Source organism: Gymnogyps californianus, chromosome 5, assembly GCF_018139145.2.
Source record: "Gymnogyps californianus isolate 813 chromosome 5, ASM1813914v2, whole genome shotgun sequence".
In the NCBI taxonomy this organism is placed as follows: Eukaryota; Metazoa; Chordata; class Aves; order Accipitriformes; family Cathartidae; genus Gymnogyps; species Gymnogyps californianus.
Window position 1 is genome coordinate 57,835,012 of NC_059475.1, and position 27,869 is coordinate 57,862,880.

Below are 27,869 nucleotides of genomic sequence, written 5' to 3' on the forward strand. Positions count from 1 at the left end.
TGAAGTAAGCGAACACCCACACATGCACTGATACAGTAGCCCCCCCTGCTCCACGTATGCAGAGAGATGTAGTTAAGAATATATTCCTAGTTTTTTATTGTAGTTGTAGGCTGCTTTAGAGTAACGAATCTCACTGACTGGAAACGAAAACTGATGCAGCTGCTCATGACCAGTTTCTGTGTTCTCCTATAACTGGACTAACTTTGCAGAAGAAGAGGATTTGGTAGTCAGTGGAGGAAAATCTATAGTTTTGAGAACGTAAGGAGAATTGAATGTAAAAGTTTTAACATCTGCCATCAAGGAGCCACAGTGTATACTGGTTTTAACTGTAACTGCCTGGGGATTTACCTTGTAAATAATTGAATTGAAAAAGTATTTTTATTTATATGTACATACAAAATATATTGTATCTTTTATATTTTTAATTTTATACTATATTGGTACCTTTATATGTGCAGACTGTATGTGCATGCTTTTTAAAGTAGAAATTTCTTCATTATTTTCACAGCAAACCCAAGGAACCAATGTTCAGTGCAGGTAGGAACTTTTAAAATTTTTAAGCAGATAAGAACTGTGATAACATAATAGATTTTTTTTTTTTTTTTTTTTTTTGTGTGTGTGTGTGTCTCTCTGGATGCCTAGAAACTGGTATTGGGAATCTAAACATGATACTTACAGGCTGCTGATGACATATTTTTAAAAAGTTGATCAGTTTACTCTAGTTTTTATTGGCCCAATAGGTTTATTTTACAGTTAGGATTCTTTGTAAGAAGACAAAGAAGAAAAAGGCCATGTCTTCTTACCCCAAATATGTTTTCCCTTTCAAAGCAGTAGTAAGGTTTTGTTAATTAAAGCATATGCCAAGTTCCAGCTATGATGCTGTCATGTTAATTTAGTCATAAAAGGGAGCCCTCAACTACTGTTAAAGAATGCTATGTCTGTCCCAATGCCTTGTAATAAAATTTGTCAAATTACAAATAAAAAAGGTGTTTTGTTACTACAGTTTTGGAAGTCTATCTTTAATTTGAAAATCACTGTAATTTTTTCCTACTTATGGATTATCCCTGCAAAAAGATTTTGAAAGTGAAATAGTAGGTATAAGTGAAAGCAGAGTTTGTCCTTGTCATTAGACAGTTACAAACTTTTGAAGTCTCGATAAAGATATGAAGCTGAATAGTATATATAACAGTTATTTTTGTTCTGAAAAACCAAGGACAAGTAAAATAAAAGCTTTCTTTTAACAAAATAAGGAAGGAAAAAAACCTGTTGATTTATCAGATATATTATTTTTGTGTATATTTCTGTGACAGTAATCATACATTAAGCTGAAAAAGCAGAAAATCTTTTGTTTACTGCGCTGATTGAGCAGTATCCAACAAAGCTCTTAAGTGGTACTTCAAGGTTTAGTGTAATTGATTTTGAACTCAATAATATATAAAACTAAGTAAGCACTTAAGTCTCTTGTGACAATACAATGACAGTTCATGTCCCTTTCATGAAAAAACTTGGTTTAGAAAAAAGAAAACTTCTGATTCACACAGAATGTACTTTTCTTGAGTAACATTTCTCCTCCCCTTGCACCATGTAAGCAAAGGTATTTAGAATAATTTTTCTTCTGACACTTTCCCTGTAGATAAAGATCAGTAATTAAATAGGTGTGACACTACTTTTACCCTTCTTACCTGGACAAAATTCCTACTGAAATTAATGATTTTTTTCTAAGAAAGTTATACTTGGTACTTTACATACTTTAAGCATATAGTTGCATAATGGGAGCTTAAGCTAGTATTTTAATGATAGAAGAACTAAACAGAGCCCCTAGCTGGAGGAAGAGGATTTCGACTGTAATTACCCAACGTATGGCATGGAGTATGTCTCAGTGTTTTGTGAAGCACCAGGTTAACCTCCAGCAGAATACGACTGGACAGCTGGTAGAGCAGGTATTTAGTGAGTTTACTGTATTCAAACACATCTTTATCTAGCCCTTCTGTCTCTGTCTCTGTAATCACAAGGGAAGCGCCGTGTGACACACTGCAAAGGTAGGCTTCATTTCCAAAACCTCATAGCTCTCGAAGCAAAATGGTACTGGTGGGATAAAAGCTCAATGTATAAACAGCTATTTTCTAACTTGCACGCATTTTGCAATGTTAAAACTTTCCTAGTTCTTTTGAATGAAACAAAAATATTATACCATCTATTATACAGTCTACTGAATTATAACCCTCAGGTGCACTTTAATAATAATAATGGGTTATAATTTAGATTCCTGTGAACTTTTTCGAAGAACTTGAATTAGAAAAAATATGTTGAGAGAGCTATATGGCAACACGTGGATGTTCACTGTGTTTGAAATGGTGTTCTGCACTTCTGCTGAAATTCGTATAGAATTTGCCCCTTTGTTGGCTGTTTTGCTGTTAGCCTAATATGATTATAGAAGCCTTGGTTTTTCCCTTGCTTTTTCTTACTGAGTAGACTGTAGATTTTTCTGAATGTTGAATAAACAGATCTAGGCCTCCAACTAATTTCTCAGTGCTTTTTGCTCAATGTCATAAAGCAGAGTTACATTTGGTAAACATACCATATTGTTTTCTAAAGCATTAGTTAAATTGTAGTGTAAATATGCACATTTTTGATGCATGTTTATATCTGTGATATAATCACAGATTTGTCTTGCTTTTTAGAGATAGCTAAATCCTAACAGTTTTTCCACTAATCAGCATCTTCCAGCTTTGCAACAAATCTAAAATTTCACAAAGCAAAGAATGTTTGTTCTCAAGGCAAAGTCTTTTAGAGAGTCTCTACCTCTGTGTATTCTTTGTACAATTTTATGCCTGCAATCAGTAGTGGTCTCCTTTGCAGATCCTACTAGCATTCATGTGCCTTTTTATTGCAGTTCAGTAACTGTTAATTTTTGCAGTTATTTTCAACAACAATTTCAAACTTACAAAATTGCAGATGTAAAAGATACATTTGTCTAAAAGTTTCACCATTGGTCTGTCTTTGTAGTTTGATGATTGTCTGTCTTTACATCTATATCTTCACATTTAGAACTCTGCTCTTTTAAAAACTTAGTTATGAAAAATACGAGGAAAGGGATGTAGATTGGTTATGTAGATAATGTGTTTGGATTACTAACAAAAATCAGTACAGATGGAATTAATATTACCAAAAGTTAGAAGAAAATACACAGTATGGATTTCTGTGCCTGACCTAGTCATCCTCAGTTCTTCTTTATAGAGAGAGAGAGGCATTCTGAAGGCATAATTTATATACTTGGTATAACATACTTGGTATAATTTACTACACTTGCTTTTGGACGTCTGCCTTAACATGTGATTAATGTGTCCAAAAGTACTTGTTTCTCCCTATTTACTCTAAAAAGGAGTTTTGAGTGACTAGGTCAAATACTTCCACTGTAGATGGCTAAATGGAAGTTTTATGAGTCCCATAAGTTTCAGGTGAAAAAAGCAGTTCAATGAATTCAACTTTCATTCATTCTCAGCCTTTGATAAGCTCAGTCAGGGGTTGTCACTGCTGAAAATCTATTGACTTCCAGTGCACCAGTATCAGTAGTATTGGCATGTGTTTCAAGCTCATTAAGTAGATGCTGCATGCGCATACAAATAGTGCTGTAATGCTCTGCTATTTAATGCTCTACCCTCTATTGTTTATTTTCCAATACAGATCTGTTGGAGTAGATTTTTAAAAACAATTCCAGTATTCTAGCATTTTAACAGGCATCTTAAGCTCCAACCATCTATCACCATTATTCCACCATTATTATGGCTTCTTTTTAGCATTCAGTTTTCTGTTGTTTTCATTATATGTATGAATTCTGTAAATGAAGCTAGAGAGCCCTAGCTGTAACTTTACTGTGACTGATCAGGTAGATCTCCTTCCCAAATGAATTAGTCTAAAGGCAAAATACACATATATTTAGGTAATACAGCATAGCGATGGTGTTTATTTGTTCAGCCAATAATTTTTATTCATTTAGTCAGGATTTGTAGCATATGCATATTTCCAATTAAAATAAAGCCTTAGTTTTCAAATTTAAAAAATAATGGTATAGTTGTAATGATACTTAACAATTCATAGCATAATTTTAACAGTCCTAAATTGTATAATTTTTTTTAATTTACATGATTTTGTTACTTCTGCCCTTCCATTTCCTCTGTGCCCACGATTATTCTGTCTAGTAACTCTACAGATGTCACTGACTCCAAAACTGCTTGATTCGCATGAGAACAAGGCTGAACCCCTTGATCTGCCGATGGAGCAGCAAGAGCCAGCACGTTCTGAATCTGGACAAACTTCACCAGAAGTTCACAGGACACCCACTTTGGCCTTGCCAGTTCCCAAAAGTCCTAGTCAGACCTTCATGGCATTTCCCAGATCTCCTAGTTTTATAAGCCCCATGAAGTCCCCAAGTCAGTACTTCCAGATCTGTTATTAATTCCTGCTTCTCTCCCCCAAAAATATTTCTTACCAGTTCAACACATTACTTCTAGTATTTTCTTCTAGAAATGTTTACTTCTGTCAGCCAATTCAGTTTTTGTAGCTTCTCTCCTTTATGTCATTTTCCTTTCTTTTAATGTGCTGTCAATGTTGTCATTCCTTTTTCAATGTTTAGTAATTCTTAAAGCACAAATCTTTTCTGCATGTACATCAGCATGATTCCTTTTACTAATTGTTTGTGTTCCTTGTTTTGAATGTATCTCTAACACTGTATCAAGTGTAAAGCATATCTTTACACTGAGATGCAAAGAATGCGACTGAGTGTTGGAAAATACTTTAGATGCTGATGCTCAACTGTAAATATTGATTAAAAAATAAAATTAATTTTAAGTGGCATTTCTGCGTTAATTGTAATCTTTGATGTTTTCCCCTTCATTTTTAATATTTAAAAAATGTGATATTGTAACATTATTTTTCACCAAAAAAAGTTTCGATTTCAGTCCTTTCAGTTTTGTAGTTCTTCATGACATTGTTTAGTTCTAATTCTGCTGCTCAAGACATTTAGAGGAAAAAGGGACTTTGTATGTTTTAAAAAAATTCTGCTCAGTGATTATTATTTAGGAAAAAAAAACCCAACCTGTTTAATTTCTAAGTTTGAGATTGCGTGTCGTTCTGTAATTGTAACGCACCAAACTGTTAAGTGGGAAGGGATGGAGGAGCACTGGAGTTCTCCACTGATGGTTTTTTTTTGTGTAACATTAAACATTTCTGACCTTTTGTAGAGGAAGGATACGTAAAAATGTTTCTTCGTGGACGTCCTGTTACCATGTACATGCCCAAAGAGCAAGTGGAATCTTACAATTTGGAAGCAAAAGTAGAACTACCAGCCAAGAGGCTTAAACTGGAATGGGTGTATCCTTTCTGTGCCAGAGGACTACTGGAAATCAATCATTTCTTTATGATTCATTTTAAATAATTTTTCAAGCTAAAGTATAGCAAAATTAAGATCATAGGGTTCACTTCATTAGTGAAGCGACATTCCATTGAAAAGAGGTGTTAATTTCTTGAGGCTGCTGTTCTGCACCTTGTGAAGTACAGGGTGGCAGCTTAAGAAAGATTTTGCTTAAATGTTGCCTGAAGGTTAAGTCTGAAGCACGCTAATTAGCTAAAGATTAAACTAGGTATATTGTACGAATGTAGTGAGCTGTGATTATTAATTATAGTATGCGTAAAACAAGCTCAAGTTTTTTTGCTGATTCTCAGCAGTAATTTATCGTTTTAAACTGTGTTTTATAAAATGTGCACCATTACCCTTTAGAGGATGCTATCATCAACTTCAGTACTTTAATAAAACACTGAACTGAATAGTGGTTTGCAACTGATAGGTGCTTAGCAATAAAATTCATAAGATACCATATATAAAATAATGTTTGAATTTAGATTTTAAACTATGTTTAAGCACCGTAAATACCGAACAACCAGAATTTTCCACTGAGTTCTATGAGTGGACATAATTACAGAATTCTAACTTGAAAGAAATCAGTGTTTCATTGCGTACAGAAATTTTCACATTTCACTTTTAAATATAATGAGACAATATATTCTTTATTGAAAAAAGAAATAACATTTCATTTTTGTATAATCTTAGTATATGTAATAGATGATTCAAGATAAAATATAAACACAACAAGATCTGAGTCTGTTTGTAATATCCACTATCTTTAGAGAGATGAAGTCTTCATAAGGTTTTCTATTTTAAGAAAAAGACTTTTTTTTGGTCCCAAACAGTGCCAATAGGAAGTTGCTTTGTCTTCATAAAAAAGACGACAGGCTGCATATAGTCTTTTTCGAAGTTGTATAAATAGAACTGCATGTGGTTTCAGAATGCACACAGAGATTTTCCAAAAGTCCCATTGTATTCACAAGAGATTAATGACAGATTTAGTAACCATTCTTATTATTCCTATTGCAGCTGAGCCTGCGGGTTCTACCCCACTCTGCTGGAACTGCACAGATAATGCATACAGAAATAACTGAAGATGAGTTAAAAAATAAAAAATCCACAAAATTAATAAAATGGCTGAGATTAGAGTGATAAATACTGCTTGCAGCATTTTACCATCTAATTGTTGTACAGTCTCTCACCATATATCACAATAGAATTGAATGATGTCTTTTGACACTTGTAAGGTGCCCCTTGCTTAAGGAGCCTAAGGATGATACAGGAGAAAGTGTTAGTATGCTTGCTGAAACAACAAAAAACCCAGCCACAAAACAAAACAGATTGTCATTAGCAGTGTGTAGGTGGAAGCTGAAGTTAATATTTCAGACTATTATAAGAAATGATAATTAGAGTAGGTCATGATTTCAGTCTCATTAGTTTCTCACTTAAGCTTACTTAAATGACTGAATATTTGCCAGATGGAGTATTATTTTTATTTTGAATATTCATATGTCCTTTCAAGTGTGTGTCTGTATACCCAGTAGAATCCTATATATAAAGGTTGTCTTTGAATAGAAAAGGTATGAATTAATAAATGATCTAACCAACCCTAAATGGTTACTGAGGAGGATGCATGTTTTTCCAAAAACACTATGCTAACTTTTTCAGATTTTAATTTCTTTGCAGTTAAACCCAGTGATGATATCCATACTTAAAAGTTACACCAATGACTAGGTATATGAAAGACTTTAAAAAAAAAAAAAAAAAAAAAAGAGAGAGAGAAGTTAATGCCCAATTTACAGACTATAGTGATGAGAAGAAAAGCTGGGGGCAGGAGCATAAAATAGTTTAAGGAGAAAGACGAAGACAGCAGAAAACCAACCACTATTGCAGGCATTCATTCCAGTTAAGTTGGAGAAGCTGAGCTGTTTGATTGGAGGGTAACAGAACTGGAGCAGGAGAAAACATCTTTGTAGCGGACAAATCAGCCTGTCTGTGGCATTACAGCCAGAAATGCTTTATAATGTAAGAATGGGGATGGAGAAGATATCGGAGGTGAGATGGACAAATGGAAAGGGCAAAGCAGGCTGTGATGAGAAACAGAAGGAAGAAAATCTAATATGTGTAGATTTCAGGGCATACCTGAACCGTAAAGGAGTTTTACAGTCATGTTAGCAGGTATCTGGGTAAGCCGAAAAAGGTTCAGACCACATCAGATATATTCAGACATGAAGAAACAGAAATGCTGAGTGAAGAAGTGTGAGAGAGGGCTGGAGCAGAGGTGGTAAAACCCGAGCGAGAAGTCGGCACTGGGGACATCAGGGAGGGAGTGGTGGTCTGCACAGATTCGTTTGAGACCAGCTGACTTGGCAAGCAGGAGGTTTGAAACAAAAGCTGCAGGCCAAATGAAAAGAAAAGGTCAAGATAACATTCCCTGAAGTGCCAACTCACCAAATCCAAGTTGAAGCCACTGAATCCGAGTGTGGAAAACAGTGAGGAGAAGGAGAGATCAACCCCAGGCGTTTGAATCTGAGAAAAAAGGCTGATAGAAAGAAACTGAGCGTTTGACACCAGCGAAGGGTTGAATGCAACGTTGTTCCCTACAGAAATAATCATAAAGAAAGGAGATTTTCCTTAAAGAATGTAATCTTTCCCATTTAATAGCTATTTTTATGGACAGAGATTTGTTCCTTATGAATTTCTGTATAATGTTTTTATTTCACTTTTTTTAAAAGTTCAGTTCCTTACGCGAAGTTCAACTGCTAGTTCATTATAAACTAGATTATATATTGTTGAACTAGGGAAATGTTATGTTGGCTTCAGTGGGTAATGATATCTGGCCTTATAGAGAAAAATAAACTTAAACAAATAAAGCATTGTCCAGCAATCTAGAGTAGTAACTCTAACCTTTACAGACAGATTCAAAATTGACAGTGAATGCTTTGTAATTTGAAGGTATTCGTTGTTTTCATGTCTTCAAATTTTAATATCTCAAACTTGAAGGAACTTTGGCTGAAATATTTCAGTTTGGGAGTCCAAAAGCTGTATTTTTGAATGCACATTTTGATGGTTGGGTATGCAGCACTACTTCTATTGCATTTATTAGAAAAAATCAGCAAGCTGTTATTTAAATTCCTATTTTAGAAGTAAGATAACAATTGACCTTACTTCTTGGATAATGTTAACATGAGTATTTTAGTTTGACTGGGTTATCATTGACCATAAAGAATAGTGCACAAGTATCTTTTTAATATCATATAATTGAGATTTCAGTACCTCTCCATATATTTATCACAGCCAGTTTCTCCATATTGACTGAATTAGAATGCATTTCTGTTTTGCCAAGATTCTGCTAATTCTGCTTCTCTCTGTTCCCATAAAAAAGGAAAGCCAAAATAGTTGTAGTCCCTAATGACTCTTCAGAAGAATAAAACTACATAATTTGGCTGAATTAACATTAGGTCTAAATGAGATTATTTCTGGATTAATTTCAGTGATTTCATTGGATTAATTTTAGACTAGTGTTGATATGAGTAGCATCAGAATCTGGGCCACTGCCTTTTAAATACTACAAAATAAATTGAAACGGATGATGTAACCCTTTTACGGTTTCATATCCATCTGGATGGTAATGCCTAGAATAATGAAATCAATCAACCTCCACACAGGATAATGCAATCAATCCTAATGTAATGCAGGGAGATGTACTGAATGACTTATTAGTGTTTCCATCAAGTCTAAATTTTTATTTTAATTAGTCAAGCAGTGTAAATAGTAAATACACTTGGGACAAAATTAATATTGCCTTAGTCTGGCATTTAGCAAATTCCAGAGGATACTAAAGGGATAGTATGTCTACAAATTTCTGTCTTCTTTACCATGTATTTTGTGTAGGATATGTAGGTTTTCAGTAACTCAAAGTCTGTGAAACACTTTAGCTCTCTACTCTAGTAAGGGAGGGAGTTCTGAAGACTGTCAAGTGATAAAGCTGTGCTCAAGCCGAGAGATGCCTACTTCAGGAAATACAGGGGCAGAAAATCAATTTTGTTTTTCCTTATTTTTAACATTCTTAATTGGTAGATAATGTTATTGCAGCTTGACCAACATGCTAGCTATGGATATAGGGGTCGGGACTGTCGCAGTAATCTCTATCTTCTTCCAACGGGCGAAACTGTATATTTCATCGCATCTGTAGTTGTGTTATTCAATGTTGAAGAGCAACTTCAGAGACATTACACTGGTCATAATGATGATGTGAAGTGGTAAGTCACCTAATAACCCTTCTTTTTTCTTCATAAAACAGTATTTGGGAGGTAATGTTCTGTTCTTTTAATAGAATTTTCACTACTTGAATTTTCAAAACTATAAGTCGTGCATAGGTTGGGTCCTTATGCCTGATAATGTGTTTGCACAATCAATTAAAGGTCTGACTGTAGTCATGGTAAGGATGTCAAATGTCTGTTATAGCTCTGTCTAGTCAGCACACGAAGCAGCTGCTGTCAGGATGTGATGGCACAGACATGAGGATATCCAAATATGTCCCTAACAGAGCCTGAGTTTGCTTGTGAAACCTACCTTGAAGTCTGTGCTGCCGTATGGGCTGTGCTACCTAGTTTGAATGTGTCTATATGCAATTGCTGTATTGATGTTCTCCAAGTTTCTGCTTTTTTCTCTGTCTCAGTTGCTAACAATTCCTCCTCCTATTTACTTGAGAAAATTTATTTTCCATAACTAATATACTTTTTACATTGAGAATACGGAAAAGTAGAAATCTGACAATCTATAGATCTACTCATTTTCATTGCTCTGGTTTTAGGATGATTTAACATTAACTACTTCTTCAGACTCTTCTCCTTCGTCTTTTTAAGTAGGATTGAATTATTCGTCTTCATCTGGGTCTGGGTGCCAGATACAGGTCCTTTAGACTCAGTCTAACCAACGAAACAGTTTTAATCTCATCTGTGGTCTTCCTGGTAGTCTTCAGGCATGTCTGCATCATGGCAGATATCCTGTAAACTAGTCCTGAGCAGCCTGATTTGTCTGTTGCCATGCAGGCATGCCAGCTTGGGCTTCAAAGTGATTTAGCTGTATTGAAGCTTAGAGGATACTAGATATCAGGAAATATCAGTATCGTTAAATTGGAATTAAATAAACATACGGTTTATCTTGACGCTATCTGTCTGCTTGCGGAGTGTAACTGAAAAAGAGCACCTGGATTATCTGATGGGCCCTAATGTATGAAATGAGTTTGACATCCCTTCTTTAGATTAAGCATTATGAAACACCTGTTGTCCCTCAAAGCCAAAAATAGACCTGATAACCAAATCTGCTTGCATTGTGAGCATGTTTCATAGAACTGAATTATTTGTATAATCTAGTTGTTTTACAAGGAGATTTTTAACTTGGACCTGTTCCATCTCATTTCTTTCTTTCAAATTTTCTGACTCTAGATATTTCAAAGCTTTCAGGTTTATTGGAAAGAGGATACCTTTCTGCATTATAAAGCTGAATGAATTACTGCCGCAGTTCATTTTGCAGGGCACTTGGCCTCTAGAACTGTATGCAAAGCAGCTGCAGTGAAAAAAAGAATTAAGAGAGGATTTAGGGCAAAAATAGACTGTACTCCAGGCTTTAATACAAATTTTAGGTTGCTTTTTCTTAGAGACATTAGTTAACATTGATCACAGTTTTTAAAACCTCAGTTTTAATTTTGGAATCAAAATTCCTAATTTCTGTATCCTGTTCTTACTTACTAAAGGACTTTTTTTTACCTTTTGAAAAGTATTAGAGAGAAGTTGGTATCTCCCTATAAAAGTTGCTGAATATCTGGTCAATACAGTCTGAAGAGCAATGTTTGAGTGGATACATCTGTTTGCTCTGGAGGATTGTCACTGGACAGCATTGACGGTACTGACCAGATCTCTGCAACCTCTGATTAGAGATAACTGAAATTAGATAACTAGCTCAAATTGTAAACTCCTTATGCACTGCAATCATTTAAATCTAGGTGAGATAAATCCCAACATGAGTGAGACTGGGTCTTGTTTGATACATGCTTTAAGGTATTAGGACTTAAGCAAATTACTGCCTTGTTCATAAGGGAAGAAGAGTATTTTGAATAAAAATTGTTTTGTCAGTTCTGTTTTTATATTTTTAAAATGTTTACATGTATGCTATCTGCTTTATATGACTAAAATAGGGCTATTATATAGCTCATATAAAAGTTTAATGAAATAGATAACATATGGCTTTAAGTTTGACACCTCTTTTTTTTCTTTTTTAGCCTGGCTGTCCATCCTGATAGGATCACTATAGCAACAGGTCAAGTTGCAGGGACATCCAAGGATGGAAAAGTGAGTGACGCCTTTGCTGACATGTAGTTGCTTATATTTCGTAAGAATATGTTATTAAGAAGATACATGCTATATTCTTTTCATGTTGCAGTTAAATTGGTCTTGCATTTTAGGACTGAATGCAAGCAAAACTTAATTTGAGAGTGCCTATTGCACACTATCAAAGTTACCCAGTTCCATTATCAAGATTGGTCAGTGGTTTCTGGTTCCATTACTTACACAGGCTGAAGGTAAATTTGGAGCTGGTCTCCAAAAGAGACATGGAAGGATGAGGCTACAAAGGAGACCTGAGAGGGCAGATGGATGTGGGAAAAAGGAGGAGAAGCAGTGGAGATTAAATTGTATGGTATACAACTTCATTTCTGACCACAGCTACCAAAAACAAAGTACAAATAAGAATGGCTTTGGGTTGTTTGCTGAAAAAAATAAATTCTTACTCTTGCCATCATCTAGGCAAGAATATTTTTCTCTCTATTATTACCTGTATTATCGTAAAGCTTAGCTGTAGGCTAGGAATTTATTTGAACAGAGTAAGATGAACATTGCTAAGACAAGTGAGAAAGAATGGGTACAAGCAGAGGCAGGAAAAGCATGAGGAAAAAGTTACTCAGCAGGGCATGCAGCTGATGTCGCAGCCAAACTATTGCAAAGATTTTTGGTAGATGTCAAAGAAGAATTTCAATATAAAAACGGATTATCAATATGCTAACTACTTTAAGTAAATGAGGAAAACAAAATCCCAGTTATGCAATTTAAGGTTTATGTAAAGATAACTTAGTTGAGTAACATAAACTATTAATTTTTATTGTGTGTTGGAAAAATCTCTGGTATTTAGTTTTTTAACTTCATAAATACAATTACTTACCATTGTATTTGTGAAATAAGATCTAAAGGTTTGATGTCTATGCTTGAGGGGAATGTGGTATATAGGTAAGCTTATATAAAAGCCATTTATATAGCTGAGGTACTGGGGTGGCCTTGATTTTTTTTAATATATTTATTTATGTTAAAGGGCAATTTCGCTCCTTATGGGCAAGAAAGACTGATGGCTGTTGCTTTTTTTTCTGATATTGTAATAAAACATATTCATTTCATTTGAAAAGGCAGGGGGGGAAAAGGGAAATAAAACATGGCTCTTGTTGTTTTCCTGCAAAGATTGATGATACTGTGTTAGGCTCCTACCTGTTTTTAAAGTAGAGCTTGCTCCGCAAGTACTTCCTGGGGTTGCCCTCTAGTGGATTTGAGAAGCATCTCTGGCTCCAGGAGGCTGAGCCTGCGTGGGGCTCTCTGTGGTGCAGAAGTCGAAGAGAGAGGGGAGGGAGGCGGAACCACGTAGCTTTCATAGGGACTTGATCTTGGGCCATTGTGTATACCTTGAATTTTACGTACAAAAAGCAATCTAGTTCTGATTACAGTTGTAAAGAAGAGTCTGAAGATACAGTTCTTTCCCACAGCCATTTTTATGACATTAATTACATTTTAGAAATTCTTAAGCTTCTTTTTGCACTTGCTATTTGACGTTGACCAGAATTATCTCGGTTGCTACAGTTTAAACTGATGATCCTGGACCTACCAGTAAGTCCCACGTCACAAGGTCATCAACAATTTTTACTTAATGAAGAATGTCTCAGTGCTCATTAACTTCAGTGAACTAACTGAGATCAGTGAGACCTGACGTGCTGTAAGCTCTGGATAGTCAGTCCCAGATATTAGTCCTAGGCACAGTAATCAGCAAATCATTTGTAGCGTATCTGTGCTTACATGGGTGACTCTAGAGAAGTTCTGATAATTTTCATACCTTAAATTGTGATAAAATGGGGTTTTTTGGGTGCATTCTCATTTTTTTTAAATCCGGATGTTTTTTTGCCACCATTGTTTCAGTTGTTTTTTCTGTGTCTGTTTTATAGCAATTGCCACCACATGTGCGTGTCTGGGATTCTGTAACTCTGAATACACTGCATGTCATTGGAATGGGGTTTTTTGACCGAGCTGTCACTTGCATTGCTTTTTCTAAATCTGTAAGTAAAGTAAATGAATACTCATATTAAGAATGTTTGCTGAACAGGTCTTTGAAGTCTTTCAAATTTAGCTTCCTTGACCAAAACAAACTTCCAAGCTGTCTTTTCTCTCAGCTTCCTCTTTAGAGGAGGAAAGCTTGCAACCCAGCTGTTTCCAACAGTTTACGTTGCTATTAAAGTTAGCAATATCGCAGCAGTCTCAGAGATTTACCTTATGCTTACCATAAAATGCAATTAATTTCTTCAGGGACAAGCAGTTGCAGAAGTACTTGTGTTCTTGAAATTTTGGTATCCTTCTTCTCTTTAATCATCCCATTGTGTTTCTCCCTACATAAGAAAGTTACTCTCTCTGCATCTTTTAACCCCCCCACTGTGCCTAAGAATGACTCATGAAAGATTTTACAATGGCCTGTACCACTGATTTTGGATTTAAAAAATGGGAGCTCCCCCAGGAGAAGCAAAATCTTTTGCTTGAAAGCAGCAAAGGTGCATGGATAAAGGATTGTAAAGAATTAGAATCCTGTTGTTAGCCTCTTGGCACCATCCTTTGAACTCTTATCAGGGACGTGAAAGAAGATGACATAGGCAGCATTCAAGTCCCACATAAAAACATGAGTCTGTAGTCTGACATGTACTAGAAACCCTCCGTATAGAACAGAATCTGTGTACATGGTGGTGTCTGGTTGTCTTGACAGCATTTTTAAAAAGGAGAGGACTAAATGGTGTATTCCCTAGGCAAAATGTACTTCAGTGCAAGTTTACACGAACACTTGAAATCTATTGATGGTAATATTTTATAGAAAGTAGAAGAGAGGAGTGAATTGGGAGAGCTAGTTAAGAATACAAAGGTGAAAGCCAATGTAGTTCAAGACCAGCTTTGAAGGATAAATAAAAAGGAATAACAAGCAAATACTCTGTAAATATCTTCCTGGAGGAAGAAATAGGTACTTCGTAACGGAGGATCGCTATTGGCAGATGCCAGGAGGAAGCAAGTGTTTAATATGTTTGCTTTACACTGTGATTTCACAGCCATAGCTTAGCCTTGTTTTGAGCATCACTTCCCATTCTGTAGCAGTACTGCTTATCTCATTTTAGACAGCCCTCTCTTCAGGCTACTCAGTCCTGTCTCTGTCCCACCTCTTGAGTTGCCTTGGCACAGTTATTTTTGTAGCTGTGTCTGAGATGTGTATTAGGGGCCTGATTCATCAGGAAAACAACCAAACAACCTCATATATAAACAAAACAAAGCAAAGTTTGCTTGGGTGGTCTTTTCCCTCAAAAATTGATCTGTTCCCCAAACAGGCTCACTGTATGATAGCCCAAACTTCTGCGGTGGCTCAGCTTGAGGCAGCAACAAGCGGCTGTGCTATGCGTGGCAGAGGAAGGACAGTTTGTGTCAGTGTTGCTGCCAAAGGAGTGCTTGTGTAACCAGAGGCTCAGTCTGTTCCAGCAAGCTCATCTGCAGTCAAAGCTAACGTAGCTGATGCCAGGAGCAACAGGATACAAAAATCATATTTGAATGGGTTGGAAAGCAATTAGACATTACTTGATGGTTTTATTGCACTGTAGACACACAGCTAGGAATGAACACCAAAAAAATTGGGAAAAACGGTCCAAAAAGTACCTTCCAGATAGCGACTGTTTGGAAAAAGATCTGATGATTATACAGCAGTTCCCATCACTAGTGAGACCAATGTCAGTCAGCTCCCCTCAGTTCAGGTGGAGTCTCGGTTGGAGTTCCTCATCCAGTCTTTGGATTCACACATCAGAAAAATGGGTACCAACTGTAGAAGGTCTAGGAAATATGATGCATGAAGAAAGACTGAAGGAATTAGGGTCATTAAGATTAGAAAGACTGATAGAAGACATAACTATAAAAAAAGACACCTGTCAGGAATAAGTTGTTTTCTAATTTCTTACTACGTTCCCTGATTTTGATCCATTATTCCTATATGAAGAGTAAAATTGTTCCCCATGTCCATGGCAGATCTGAGAAGAAGTAATTGGTCTAAATTGCAAAGAAAGAAACTCAATATAATTATCAGGAAAAGCTTTCTTAATAGAATAGATAATGATGTGTTGTTTGCCTTTGGAATTTCCATCACTGAATGTTTGAAAAGAGATACCTACCTCATTCCTGACAAAGTCTGTTTGTCTACAGTTTGCAAGAGTTCCTCTTCTAGATCCCTTTTCAGCCCTATTTCTCAATGACCCTATAAATTATTATATTTCATGGAGATCTATGGGATAACTAAAAGTATAGCCGTTAAAGTGCAAATACGTATGAATATTTTCACCTACACGGAAGTATTTCATTATTTTGAATGTGTGTTTACATGTTTCTCATGTTGGTTGGGCGATGTGTTAACATTTTCCACGTTTTGCCTCAGAATGGAGGAAGTAGCCTGTGCTCTGTGGATGACTCAAATGACCACGTGCTTTCTGTGTGGGACTGGCAGAAAGAAGAAAAGCTCGCAGATGTCAAGGTGTTGCAATAAGATATTTTGTACTACTTGCTTGTATGTAGATCTGGATTTCTTGACATAAAATGTCTTTCTATACTTAACTTCTTGTGCCTTTTTAACACTTCCACTTTATAAAAGGCAAAGAACATGAAAAAATGGAATATTTTCTCTCTGTTGAGATTATCCCAATAGCAAAATTTAAAAAAACCCAAACTATTGTTGTCATTCTAGAATTGATGAGAAAAGTCTAGGCAGCAGTGATAGGAGCATGTGCTGGAACGAAATGTCTTAAGCTAATCTTTTGTGTAGAACTTGTCATTATCTGACACGGTTTTGAAGGATAACTTTTGGTACTAACTTACAAAAACATAAAATCTTTTGACTTCAAAGTATTTTACCACAGTATTCCAGACCACGTTAATAAATGAATAGCTCAGAATTTTTCTTATATCAGGAGTATCAGTTTATCTAACTAGAGAACCATTTCATATTGTTTTGTTTTCTTTCAATTTTAAATTTTGATCCAATGTTTTTCTTTTTCCTTCCAAGTGCTCTAATGAGGCTGTATTTGCTGCAGATTTTCACCCTACTGATACAAATATAATAGTTACTTGTGGAAAATCACACCTTTATTTTTGGACACTAGAAGGGAATTCCCTTATTAAAAAGCAAGGATTATTTGAGGTAAAATAAAATATTTCCTTCATTTTATGTTCATAGTAATGGTACAGTCCTACAGATGTAAGGGTTAATAAGGTTTGAGTAAATCGAAACAACTGATCGTTATTAAACTTGAAATTTTGAGAAACTCAGGTAGCGTACATGGTATGGCACAGAGAACTTCTCCACAGGTCGAACTTCCACCATGAAGTTTTGAAATGCAATTACCATTTTGTTCCTTGTATTCTTTTTCCTATATTCTTTATGCTACGCCCCACCCCCGCGAAATAGAATTACCTTAAAACTCTCTATGCTTACCTTAGGTTAAAAAAAAATAGTGTGTGTGATATATGCTGGGTTTTTTTTTATTATTTTGTCAGAGAGACTTGCAAAACCCCATAAATTACATGAATATGAATATTCTTCCCTTTTCCTCTGTTATGCTCAGATACATACACGTATGTAATTCAAATACAGATTGAGCTGGCCACTATTTGGTAAATATCATTTTCATTTCAAGGTCTTGATTTGGTTTTGTTCTTAAATATAGACTAAGCTCTGCAGCAGTTGCATGCACAAATGAGGGATGTTTGTAGTGACTGTAGGTAACTCCACTGCAGATAACTCCAGTAGGGCCTAGTTAACTGCTTGTGGAGTCGTGGCTCACAAGTATAGTCAAAACAACTATTCTGCAAAGTCAATTAATATACTTTGTGTGAAATCAGGAGGAGATGCTGAGATAATGCATTTAAATTTTGTTACATTTTATTTTTCATTCATTTTAACTCCTAAGCTACTTGGGCGTATTTCTGCCTCTGTTTCGGGCTCTGTTATTCTCACTGGTTGTTGCAGATGGAAAAGTGTGGTGGCCCTAGTTGAGAACAGTTCTTAGTTTGAGGGAAAAAGAGGACATACACACTGGTAGTCAACAAACATTGTAAATAATGTCCTTGGAAGCTACTAGCTAGTGAATTTTTTTTGTCCCCTTATACATTTCACTGTTTTGTTGCTGTCAGTATCTTAAATGCAGGGTCTCGAAGCAACATTTCCATTACTGAACCTTAGGATTCTTTCAAGAGATGATTTCTTAATTCGTACACTACAGCCAAACTCTCTAGTAATATTTTTCTCCTAGCAACTTTGGAGTTAAAAATTACAGTAATAAAGTTTGTTTGCATCTTCGGCCATTTCTAAATACTTAAAGCCTTTGGGATTATGTGGGAGTTGGAGGATTCGGTTTATCTCGGAGCATTCCTGGTCTTGTGTTAAAAGCTGGCAGGCCTTCTCACTTGCTCTATCCGCAACTTGTAATTAAAGGGTGCAGGATTGGGCCACCATCCTCAGCTGATGCATCTTTTGCCCTTGGACAGATTAACTGTTTAGACTGTAGGAATGTGTTTAACTCCTGTGTAGATATTTAAGTAATAATAGAGCTGTATAAGACTAAATTACTCAAATGCGTACAGTTAAAATGACTGGGTTGCGTGTTGCTGTGAGTGTATATTTTTCATAACCATGCAGAAACAAGAGAAGCCAAAGTTTGTCCTGTGTGTGACCTTTTCTGAAAATGGTGATACTATTACGGGAGACTCAAGTGGAAACATTTTGGTTTGGGGGAAAGGTAAGACAAGATTGAAGTTAATAGTGAAATTTTAATATAAAAGACTGTGAATTTTTTACATGAGTGTACCTTCATTTTAAGAAGAATAAATTTTGTTTATCTTGAGTTGTTTCCCAAGACCAATCCGGCAGATTATGTCTGGATTCTCCTCTACGAGCACCTGAAGAACACATATACCTGACTGCTAGAGCACAAAATTCTATACAATGTGTTCCCTATGGTCAAACGTTGAATCATAGAGCTATGCCAGCATGTATGGCTTTTACTGACGTAAGAAATGGCAGGAAAAGTTCTTTTCCTTAATCAATGTGATAGTAAGAAACACTGTTAATGTAATTGATGATCTCCAGTCTCCTATACTGTCACTCTGTAGTGTTTGCAAAAATTACGGCTATTGACATACACTTTTAAAAAGACAACAAATAGCTTTATTTGTTTTCCTAGGAAGTCAAGCTAAAATATATGCAGATCTAATTGAATTCCTCAGCTTTATTTCAAAAGAACAGGTGGCTAGGACAAACTTCTTAAAAAGCATTTTCTAGTAAGAAAAGACACTTTTTTTTTTTTTTTTTTTTAGGCAGCAGAAGGCAATGCCTGCTGGAAGGCAAACAGCAGCAACATCCTAAGCGTTTACTTAGTGCGTGAGGTGCCATGCATAGGAATAAGGAGAATCCCCTAAAGGAGGCCTTATTAGTAAAGGAAGAAGGGATAGGGATGAGAGCTGCTTCTTATTTACTCAGTGCCTTCTCCCAAGATACTTGAAGGATATAAGACCCGGGAAGCAACATGGTGAATCAGTTACACAGTTGAGCCTTACTGAGCTGTTTTTGTAGCCTTTTTTTCATCCAAGGACTTTCAGCCAATTATCTCCTTGTGCTTTTGACCAATACACTGCTGTTGAGGAAAGGAGTGGATGGAGATGGTGTTTGTAACTCAGCTCCTCTTTTATTTCCCTTTTCTTTTTCCTATGATAGTTTAAAGCAAGACACTTGAACACTTTTCCTTCTAAACGGAGTTTAGAAATTGCATAGTCCCATCTCCCTGTTCTTGGTTGTTATTTTGGACTGCCAACAGACAAGGGAGATAGTGGCAGCTGCTGGCATGGCAGGGTCAGTGCACTGCTCAGGGGCCGGTTTGCCTTCATGCCAGTAGACTAATTTCTGCCTTGACTGCAAGCAGCCTCTTCTGCCCTTTCTCCCAGGAATGAAAGGGAATTCTTTGTGTGCGCTGCAAGATCTCCTCACCTCTGCCGGTTCTTTTGGGTTGGGGAAAAATGTCATTCTTGTTTTTCTGTGTTAGTACAGCATACTTTCTATGTCTTCACTACTTTTGACTCAGATGTTTTGACTCGCTCTATGTTCAAGCGAGGGCTGCTTCCACCAGGTCAGAGTACCCTTAGCAAAAACTTGTCTTAATAGAAATCACTTGTAACTGACACATTATATCCATATATGTGGATAAAAGCAAATAGGATTTATAAAGGAAAAAACAGTTGTTTCTTCCTAACTTGCATCAGCCCCTCGCTTGTGCTAAACATAAAGTTAGCCAAGCTTTGATGCAAGGTGCACGTTTCAGTAACAAAATCACTAGTAATTGTTTCTTTACACTTCACAATAGTAATGGTTCATCAAATTAGAGATATTTAATCTAATGTAGTTGGTTTTGAAGGTGTTTTAAGTCTAAGAAGGTACTTGAAAAAGCCAAGTTCATCAATAAAGAAGTACAGGCTCTTTCGGAGAGTGATTCAGCACCTTCTGCCAGATGTACAAACACCTCTAGCTTAGTCGGGTTTTGGTGCAAGTTCGGTGTCTGGGGGCTGTGGAATATCCTTGGAGGATAACAAGTGACTGGGTTATGGTTTCTTTGTTGATAAGGTGCGTAGTGCTACTGCAGGTCAAATGTGAGGTCAAACGGTTTAGCTTAAACCCCTATGAAAGGTTTAAATGAACCTGTTTTACTTTGTGTTTGAACTAGACTGAGTATGTATACTTTTCATTTTTGAGATGGGGGGAGTATGTTCTTAAGATATACTAATTCAGTCTCTTCTGTGGGTCTGCACATTTTGGTGCAGCACTCCATGCCCGCCATTATCATTGTTTAGATATAATCCTTGACAGGTTGTAGAGAAATGGACTAAAAAAACTGGGGAAAAAGGAGCTATTAAGCTGAGTATTTCAGTAGTAATGTCTTTTCTCCTTCTATCCAGGTACCAACAGAATAAGCCACGCAGTTCAAGGGGCACATGAGGGTGGAATATTTGCGCTGTGTATGCTGCGAGATGGCACATTAGTATCAGGAGGTGGAAAAGACCGAAAGCTGATATCTTGGAATGGAAATTACCAAAAAGTTCACAAAACTGAGGTGGTATCACCTATCTTGAAATTACTCTGCTACTCAAAAAATGGAATTTTAGCCGTCTTCTGAACAGAGCTTTTTAAATCAATTTTTTTCTTATGGATGTGTATTCTGTGGGAAAGCAAATCAATGGTAAAATGCAGTATCATTTGAGTCATCAGGTCATTCCTGTGATAGCCTATTCATTAACATAATATTTCCTTTCTAAGATCTGTGGTAATTGGAAAACAAATCTTGTATTCATACTTTTTCATATTATTTCTTCCTTTCTTTGCAATTAATAATGTGAGGTTATTTTTCACTTCAGAGTTTTACAATACTAAAATGTTTTTGTACTTTCCTCTCTTCCAAAATGATGTGAGGGTTTTGGGGGGTTTTTAGTACTTACATTTTTTCATTAATTCCTTGGTTAGTGTTGGTGTTTATTTAAAAAACAAATTCCGAAAATGAATTCAGTTGCTATGTAGGAACTTAAAAGATTAAAGCAGAATTTGTTTGGAAAGAACTACATGACTGTTTACATACTGAATGTAAGAGAACAATCAGCATAAAACTCTGAGGAAAGGTTTCAACTTTACTATATATTATTAAATGTTGCAAATATATATGCAACTGGAATGGCATGTCTGTCTTGGTAATTCAGTTTTTAACACAGCACACGGTACATGCTTGTTGTGCTGTTTCTAACCATTGCGTCCTTCTTTTCTCTTATTTGTTCATACAGTGGTATCCCTTGTTGTTTTAAATTGTACATCTTCCCTTGAACTTTATATTGGAGATTTGCACTGACTCGTTCAGAACCTAGGCTGCAATTAAAGAAACATTCCTTGCGAGAAAGTACTAGTGATAATAAAGCCTGACACTATCTCTGAGTAGAAATGCTTAGTCTGATATCACAGCTGCAATTAAAATATGATCGAGTTAGCACAGCATGAAGGAACCTTTTCTGTTTGTTGAAATACTTGGTTTATCTGTACAAAAGGAGTGTTCTGTAGATAAGGATGTCTTTTCTTGTAGTGTTATAAAGACAGTTACTGAGCTGGTGCAAGTTGTTATAAACTTTTGCAAGTCAGGCATATATATTCATCCATTTCATTTCTTCTCTGTGCAACATTTATTAAAATGCATTTGCTAGGCCGTATGTCTTTAAAAATAGCAACACTTGACAAATTGTCTGACTTATCTATCTGTTTGTCTGTTATGACCAGATTCCAGAGCAGTTTGGTCCAATAAGAACAGTAGCAGAGGGAAAAGGGGACGTTGTATTAATAGGAACCACTAGAAACTTTGTCCTACAGGGCACACTATCAGGAGATTTTTTCCCAATTACCCAGGTAAGCTGTTGCCTTACAAGAACATTTCTAAGTGTATAATAGCTGTAAAGGTATTGCTTAAAGTTGTTTCATAAATACGTATCTATTTCATTTATTATTATAGTACTTTTGGCAATAAATAACATTATAAATATGCATCTGTGTAAGCCAACGTATTTTTGTAATGCTTTAATATATGGTTTGGTCATTTTAATCCTGTTTAAACACGTTTAGTTTTGATGGTACTGTCCTTCTTGTCAAGAAACATTTCTGCTTGTGTAGGGTCACACTGATGAGCTTTGGGGACTTGCAGTCCATTCCTCTAAACCTCAGTTCTTCACTTGTGGACATGACAAACACATTACCCTCTGGGATGCTACCACTCATCGTCCTATCTGGAACAAGATTATAGAGGTATAAATTTATTAAACACAACTCTACTCCTCTTACAGAACTTCTCAAGTAATTTGGTTTTTTCATAAGATTATTGATTAAAAATATCTTAAAGTATTAACTTGAGGAAAAAAATGAGAGTCATAAAATTTGTCTTTCTGAAAATGGACGTAAAACTCTTAAAAACAAGAATTTTAAACCCTAGGTTATATGGATCTAGATGCTGTATCACATAGAAGTGTACAGTGCTGTTGACATTTATATTTTTTTTACTAGGAAGAGAACCACAAATATAAAGCTCGGAAATGTTTACCATTTAGAAGTAGTTTTGATCAGGATTACTACTATCCTGAGCGTGATAGTCAGAATTCAGAAGGAAAAGATTTTTTTGGTGATATTTTTGGCCACCTTCATTTATTTTCTAGAATTTATTATTTTTTTTATACATCCTGTTCACAAATAAACAAGTGTGGGTTTTAGAATTTCACTTCCTATCTCTGGTATGAAACTTGATGTTTAGGTACTGAAGGAATACTGAGTGGAGGCTCAGTTTTATACTGTACTTAAGCACTCAGTTGTGCATCTGCAGACTCCTAATAGCTTTGTGGTAACACGTGATCTTGATTACTACACGCATGACTAGGAACTGTTTTTTTAGTGTACATTTTTTGACACCTGATCACTTTTCTAAGTATTTACCCATAAAAAGACATTGGCTTATCTCCTAGAGACATCAGTGTTGCTTTTATCTCTCTATTTTGAGATGCCACTATCACATTTTTTTCAAACAGTCTTCTCTCTGCGTTTTTTTTTAATAGGTGTGAGAGTATGCTTTTTTTGGAGATATATGTACTGATCATAATAAACAAGTTACTTCTCAGTCTTTCTTGTCTGCCCTCTGTACAGTGGAAAAGTTAAAAAATTACTTCAGGAAAAAGAAAACAGTACCTGGTGTACATATATATCCAATACACAGGTTTGCAGGTGAAATGGTAGCCAGTAACTTACAGATGACCCACATGTTGCTGACAAAAGTGCTTTCTGTGTGATAGAGTAAATAATCCTTTATTAGGTTACATGAAGTTTTGAAAATCTTAATTATGCAACTTTTTTCATAAAGATTGTTTGTTTTCAGGCCTACATAACACTTTAAGTTAAAGCTAATATTGACAGCACTTACTGAATACAATGCATCTGCAACAAGTGTATGCTGTGGCATCAGGTTGAAGCAGTCTTAAGAGAATAGTGTTTGCCGAACTGTCTCGTAGTATCCTGCTCCAGTTGTATGCACTTGTTAAATCATGCTTGCCTGGTGAATGTGGAAATTGGAATTTATTCTGTCTAACCAAGGTCATATGTTCTAAGATCCATATTTTTGTTGACATGGGAAGCTTCTAAATTAATTGGAGAGACCAAATCAACAGATACTGCCCCAGAGATGGAGCCGTATTTTCGCAGTTCAGTGCCTCGGCTATAAAGACAGATTGGCCTGTAGTATAAGAACTTAAAAGAAAGGAAAAGTAGTTCTTTTAATGTCAGAAAATGGAAATCAATAATAGTAAGAGTTTGGCCTGAGAGGCAGGCAGATAATTGCATTTTTCTACCTCTTGATCGTTTTAGGGTTTAAGATATGTTAATATGATTTGGATTTAAAAATAAGCTCTCTCCCCTTCAGTCTTTAGGAATACTGTAGCTGGACCTTAGAGGAATGGTCAAATCTTGGGACGCACCAAAATCTTAATGTGCTTGCAAATCTCTTGACCTGTTACCAAGATGCCAAATGCAAGATAAAATAAATATCGGCACACTTAGGCTACGAACTTCAGTGATAAAACATATTTTTAAAAGTCAGTGAGCAGTTATAAACCAAATTTTCCAGGATCTGTCTTGGTAGACTCTCTAAGAAAAGATAAACCCGTGCCTTTTTTTGTTTTGAAATACAGCAATAGCAGTGTACTGTACTGTATGGAATGTGAACACATTCGATTGCAGCAATTCCTTCACATGCAATTCAGTGACTCGAACAATGACATGACTGGAAAGTTTTACATAGACCTTTCTGGTCTTTATCATAGTTTTTTTGTGGAGACTTCATTTGATTATTTAGAAGTGGTGCATGACTGGTTTTGTGCGCATCTTATTTATAAATATTCTGACAAGGAAAGTAAAATCATTGGTACTATTTTTTTATGCTTTCCTGTTTTTTTCCTTTTTTGTCAAAAAAAATCATCATGCAATTCAATTGCAGGTACTAATGTGATCCTTTACTCTGCTCACTGTAAAGGTGTATGTTTTTGTATACTTGCATACACTTTCAAAACAGCTGGGAGAATAAGAAGTTCGTACTTCTGATGTATTTCTCATTACAGGAATGATATACTGAGGAGAGCCTATAGTCATGAAGAGAAGTGCAAACTTTCGCACTTTGCTCTCTTGCAGTCTAAAGAAAAGAGCATTTAGAAGTTTGGGTTGATAGTGAAAGATCATTAGTGGAGATAAGTACAATATGGGGAATAGGAACAAATCTATTAATCAGATAAGCTGCTATCAGAAATAAAGTTACTTAAGTAATCATCAACTCAAAAAAGGACATCGTTTCCACTGTTTTATCCTTTGTGTCCTCTGAAAAATAGAACTGGAGTTTAGCTGATTATGACTTACAGTGAGCTTCAATTAATGTTTAGCTGTAGTTTTGCCAATATAAGACACTATCTAAGAAACTGTTGCTATTGAAACATTTAAGAAACTGTTTTATTTACCTTGATTCTTTTGAAAAGGTTGATGGCAACAGCAGTAGGACTATTAAACTGGACTTAGATTTATTTCTTTTCCCCTCCAAGTACAGACCACTTCATTAAGACAAGATTTCTATTATCAATCTTGACAATAATCTCCTTATTAACCAGTCGAAATGTCTGAGACTGTTTCATAAATCAGTGATTATCTAGAGTAAATAAATCATTTCATGTTAACCTATTTTTGTCATAGAGATCTATGTAAAAGCTTTTTAATGTAGTTATGAGTACAAGTTACTGCTCAGATTAAATTCACTGTTTGAACTTCTGGTTTATTCAAGAGAATATTTTAGCGTTTACTATGAAATTATACGTCAAAAAAAATTAGCAGATTTTCCTTTCTGGACTACTGTAGTGGTTTAGAACATGCGTATAGAAATCCTGGATCTCAACAATTCTCTGAAATTTCTTTAGAGTTAGTAACGTCTTTGAAATTAGTCACTTGTTTAAAATTAATGAGAATATCCCTTACACCTAGCCTCTAGGGCTAGTACTTACAAATTGCTAAACATGTGAACAGGTTTACTAAAATGGCTATAATGTGATACTATTTTAGAATATAGAAAATCAAGGACATAAGCATTTCTGTGAGATATGTTACTGGAGTTTTTTTTCTTACATTTAAAAATTATTTTTGGCAGGTATCAGAAAAAATAAGCCATTTATTTTCGGACTTTCTGCTATAACCTGAAGAGTTCTGGAGCTCATTTTTTGTAACTGAACAAGTATTAGAAACAAAACACTTACCTTGGGTTTTAGGCATATGTTTAAATTGCAAGAAAAACACTGCAATTCTACCTGTCTCCATAATAATATGCTATACAAAGTAAAATGTTTTAAAATTGCATATCAAAATAAGAAACCCAGTTTATGCCCTTAATCTCCCACTAAGCTGCAACTGGCAGGTGCTGAAAAAGGCTTTGGTGTGTGAAGTTAGGCTTTTCTCCTCCATGCAAAGTGATACATACCTTTGTCGAGTAATGTACTTGTCCTTTAGACAGTAGGTATACTGCAGCTTTGATACTTAATTCTTAGGTCAGCTCTAATTTAATAAGTTATTTTTATCTCTTACTTGTTTGTGATTTGTTGGGAAGTTGCCTTTGCCAATGTTATTGTTATGAAATCACTTCCCCAGTTATTTTTAGATAGTGAAGAAAAGAAAACAGTGGCCTTGTATAGAGGGGAAAAAATCTATTGGGTAATATTTCAGTCAGTTAAAAATGTTTTTTTTTCCCCTCAAGTTTGTATTTAAAAAAAAACCAAAACCAAAAGACAACCAGAGAGACTTACACTGTTCCTGAGACAGATAATTGAACTGTGTTTTTACCAGTCCAAGTTGTAACAAAAGTGTGCTTCCTTCTGAAACGTTTTAGGATCCAGCACAGTCTTCAGGTTTTCATCCTTCAGCATCTGTTGTTGCAGTAGGGACACTAACCGGCAGGTAAGATGCGCAGAGCTACACCTTGGGCACCAGCAAACACTACATGATTTTTCCAGCTCATGTCCAAGTTCATGTTCTTGTTTTGCAGATGTATGCATGACATATATTCATCCCCTATTGATTTCTACTGAATTTCAGAGTGAAATTTATTTGTATTGCCTTAGTGCCTAGAAACCCTAGTCTTGGACCAGTACCCCATGTTTGCAGAGTGTTGCATGAACACAGAACGAAGAGATGGTTTCTGCCCTGGGAGAGCGGCAATCTAAGATCAATGCCAGGAGATGGATTTGGACAGGGCAGGAAGCCTAGGTTAGCAGTGAGACCGTGCGTGGGAGGTGCTGTCACCATACCAGTGACCTCAATGTCAAATCTTTGTGTCCATCATGGCAAAGGAGAGGCTAAAGGAGGTGTTTGAGATAATGAGTTAACTTTGCAGATGCGTACAGAGATCTTCTCTGAGGCCTGTAGGGCAGCATAGAGGAAACAACATAGAAAAAAGTTGCTCGTTGGAAAATTTAGCAAGTGGTTTATCATCTCTAATGCAGTGACAACCAGAGGCTTTAACAAAAATTTGGCAAATGTTCCACTGTGCTAGACATAGTGTAAAAATGCATATTAAGAGACTTGTTCTGCCTAAAGAGTGTAAGGCATAAACAAGACAGACAAAACTGAGGTGAAAGATGGTTATCTCCATTTTACAGGGCAGATTGAGCCCTTGGTCACATAGTGGGTCAACAGCGGACCCTGGGTTTAACCTTGGTTGTCTGTCATAGGGGGAACGAGTGCCTTCACCATAACTTCATCCTCTCCTTTAATGTCACTTGAGGGCAGACTTTGCTGTTAGTATTGGAAACAGCTCCACTTAACTGGGAACGTATAGGATGCTTATAGGTTATGAGCCAAGATTATTTCGGATTGTATATCAATCCTAAATAAAGGATTTACTTTAGTTGCTAAATTTACTTTATTTACTAAATAAAGTAAATCACAAGGAGAAGCTTTGAGAGGAATCTTTACTTTGTCTTTAATAATTTGATGCAAGTGTTGAAATGCA

At 35.9% G+C, this 27,869-nt stretch overlaps 1 protein-coding gene across 4 annotated transcripts in view; it reads left to right on the top strand.

Annotated features, from left to right (window-relative positions):
* EML1 (EMAP like 1) overlaps positions 1-27,869 on the top strand; it is a 111,267-nt gene that overhangs the window by 73,062 nt on the left and 10,336 nt on the right. For 2 of the 4 annotated variants that reach the window (XM_050898367.1, XM_050898368.1), the window contains 13 exons: positions 509-537; positions 2,013-2,039; positions 5,241-5,370; positions 9,514-9,663; positions 11,685-11,754; positions 13,662-13,772; positions 16,163-16,258; positions 16,787-16,921; positions 18,419-18,518; positions 20,725-20,879; positions 22,082-22,207; positions 22,469-22,600; positions 26,748-26,815. In XM_050898367.1, the coding sequence (XP_050754324.1) occupies positions 509-537; positions 2,013-2,039; positions 5,241-5,370; positions 9,514-9,663; positions 11,685-11,754; positions 13,662-13,772; positions 16,163-16,258; positions 16,787-16,921; positions 18,419-18,518; positions 20,725-20,879; positions 22,082-22,207; positions 22,469-22,600; positions 26,748-26,815 (1,329 nt within the window). The remainder of the gene's footprint in view (positions 1-508; positions 538-2,012; positions 2,040-5,240; positions 5,371-9,513; positions 9,664-11,684; positions 11,755-13,661; positions 13,773-16,162; positions 16,259-16,786; positions 16,922-18,418; positions 18,519-20,724; positions 20,880-22,081; positions 22,208-22,468; positions 22,601-26,747; positions 26,816-27,869) is intronic. The other 2 variants (XM_050898371.1, XM_050898370.1) reach the window with 1 other exon arrangement.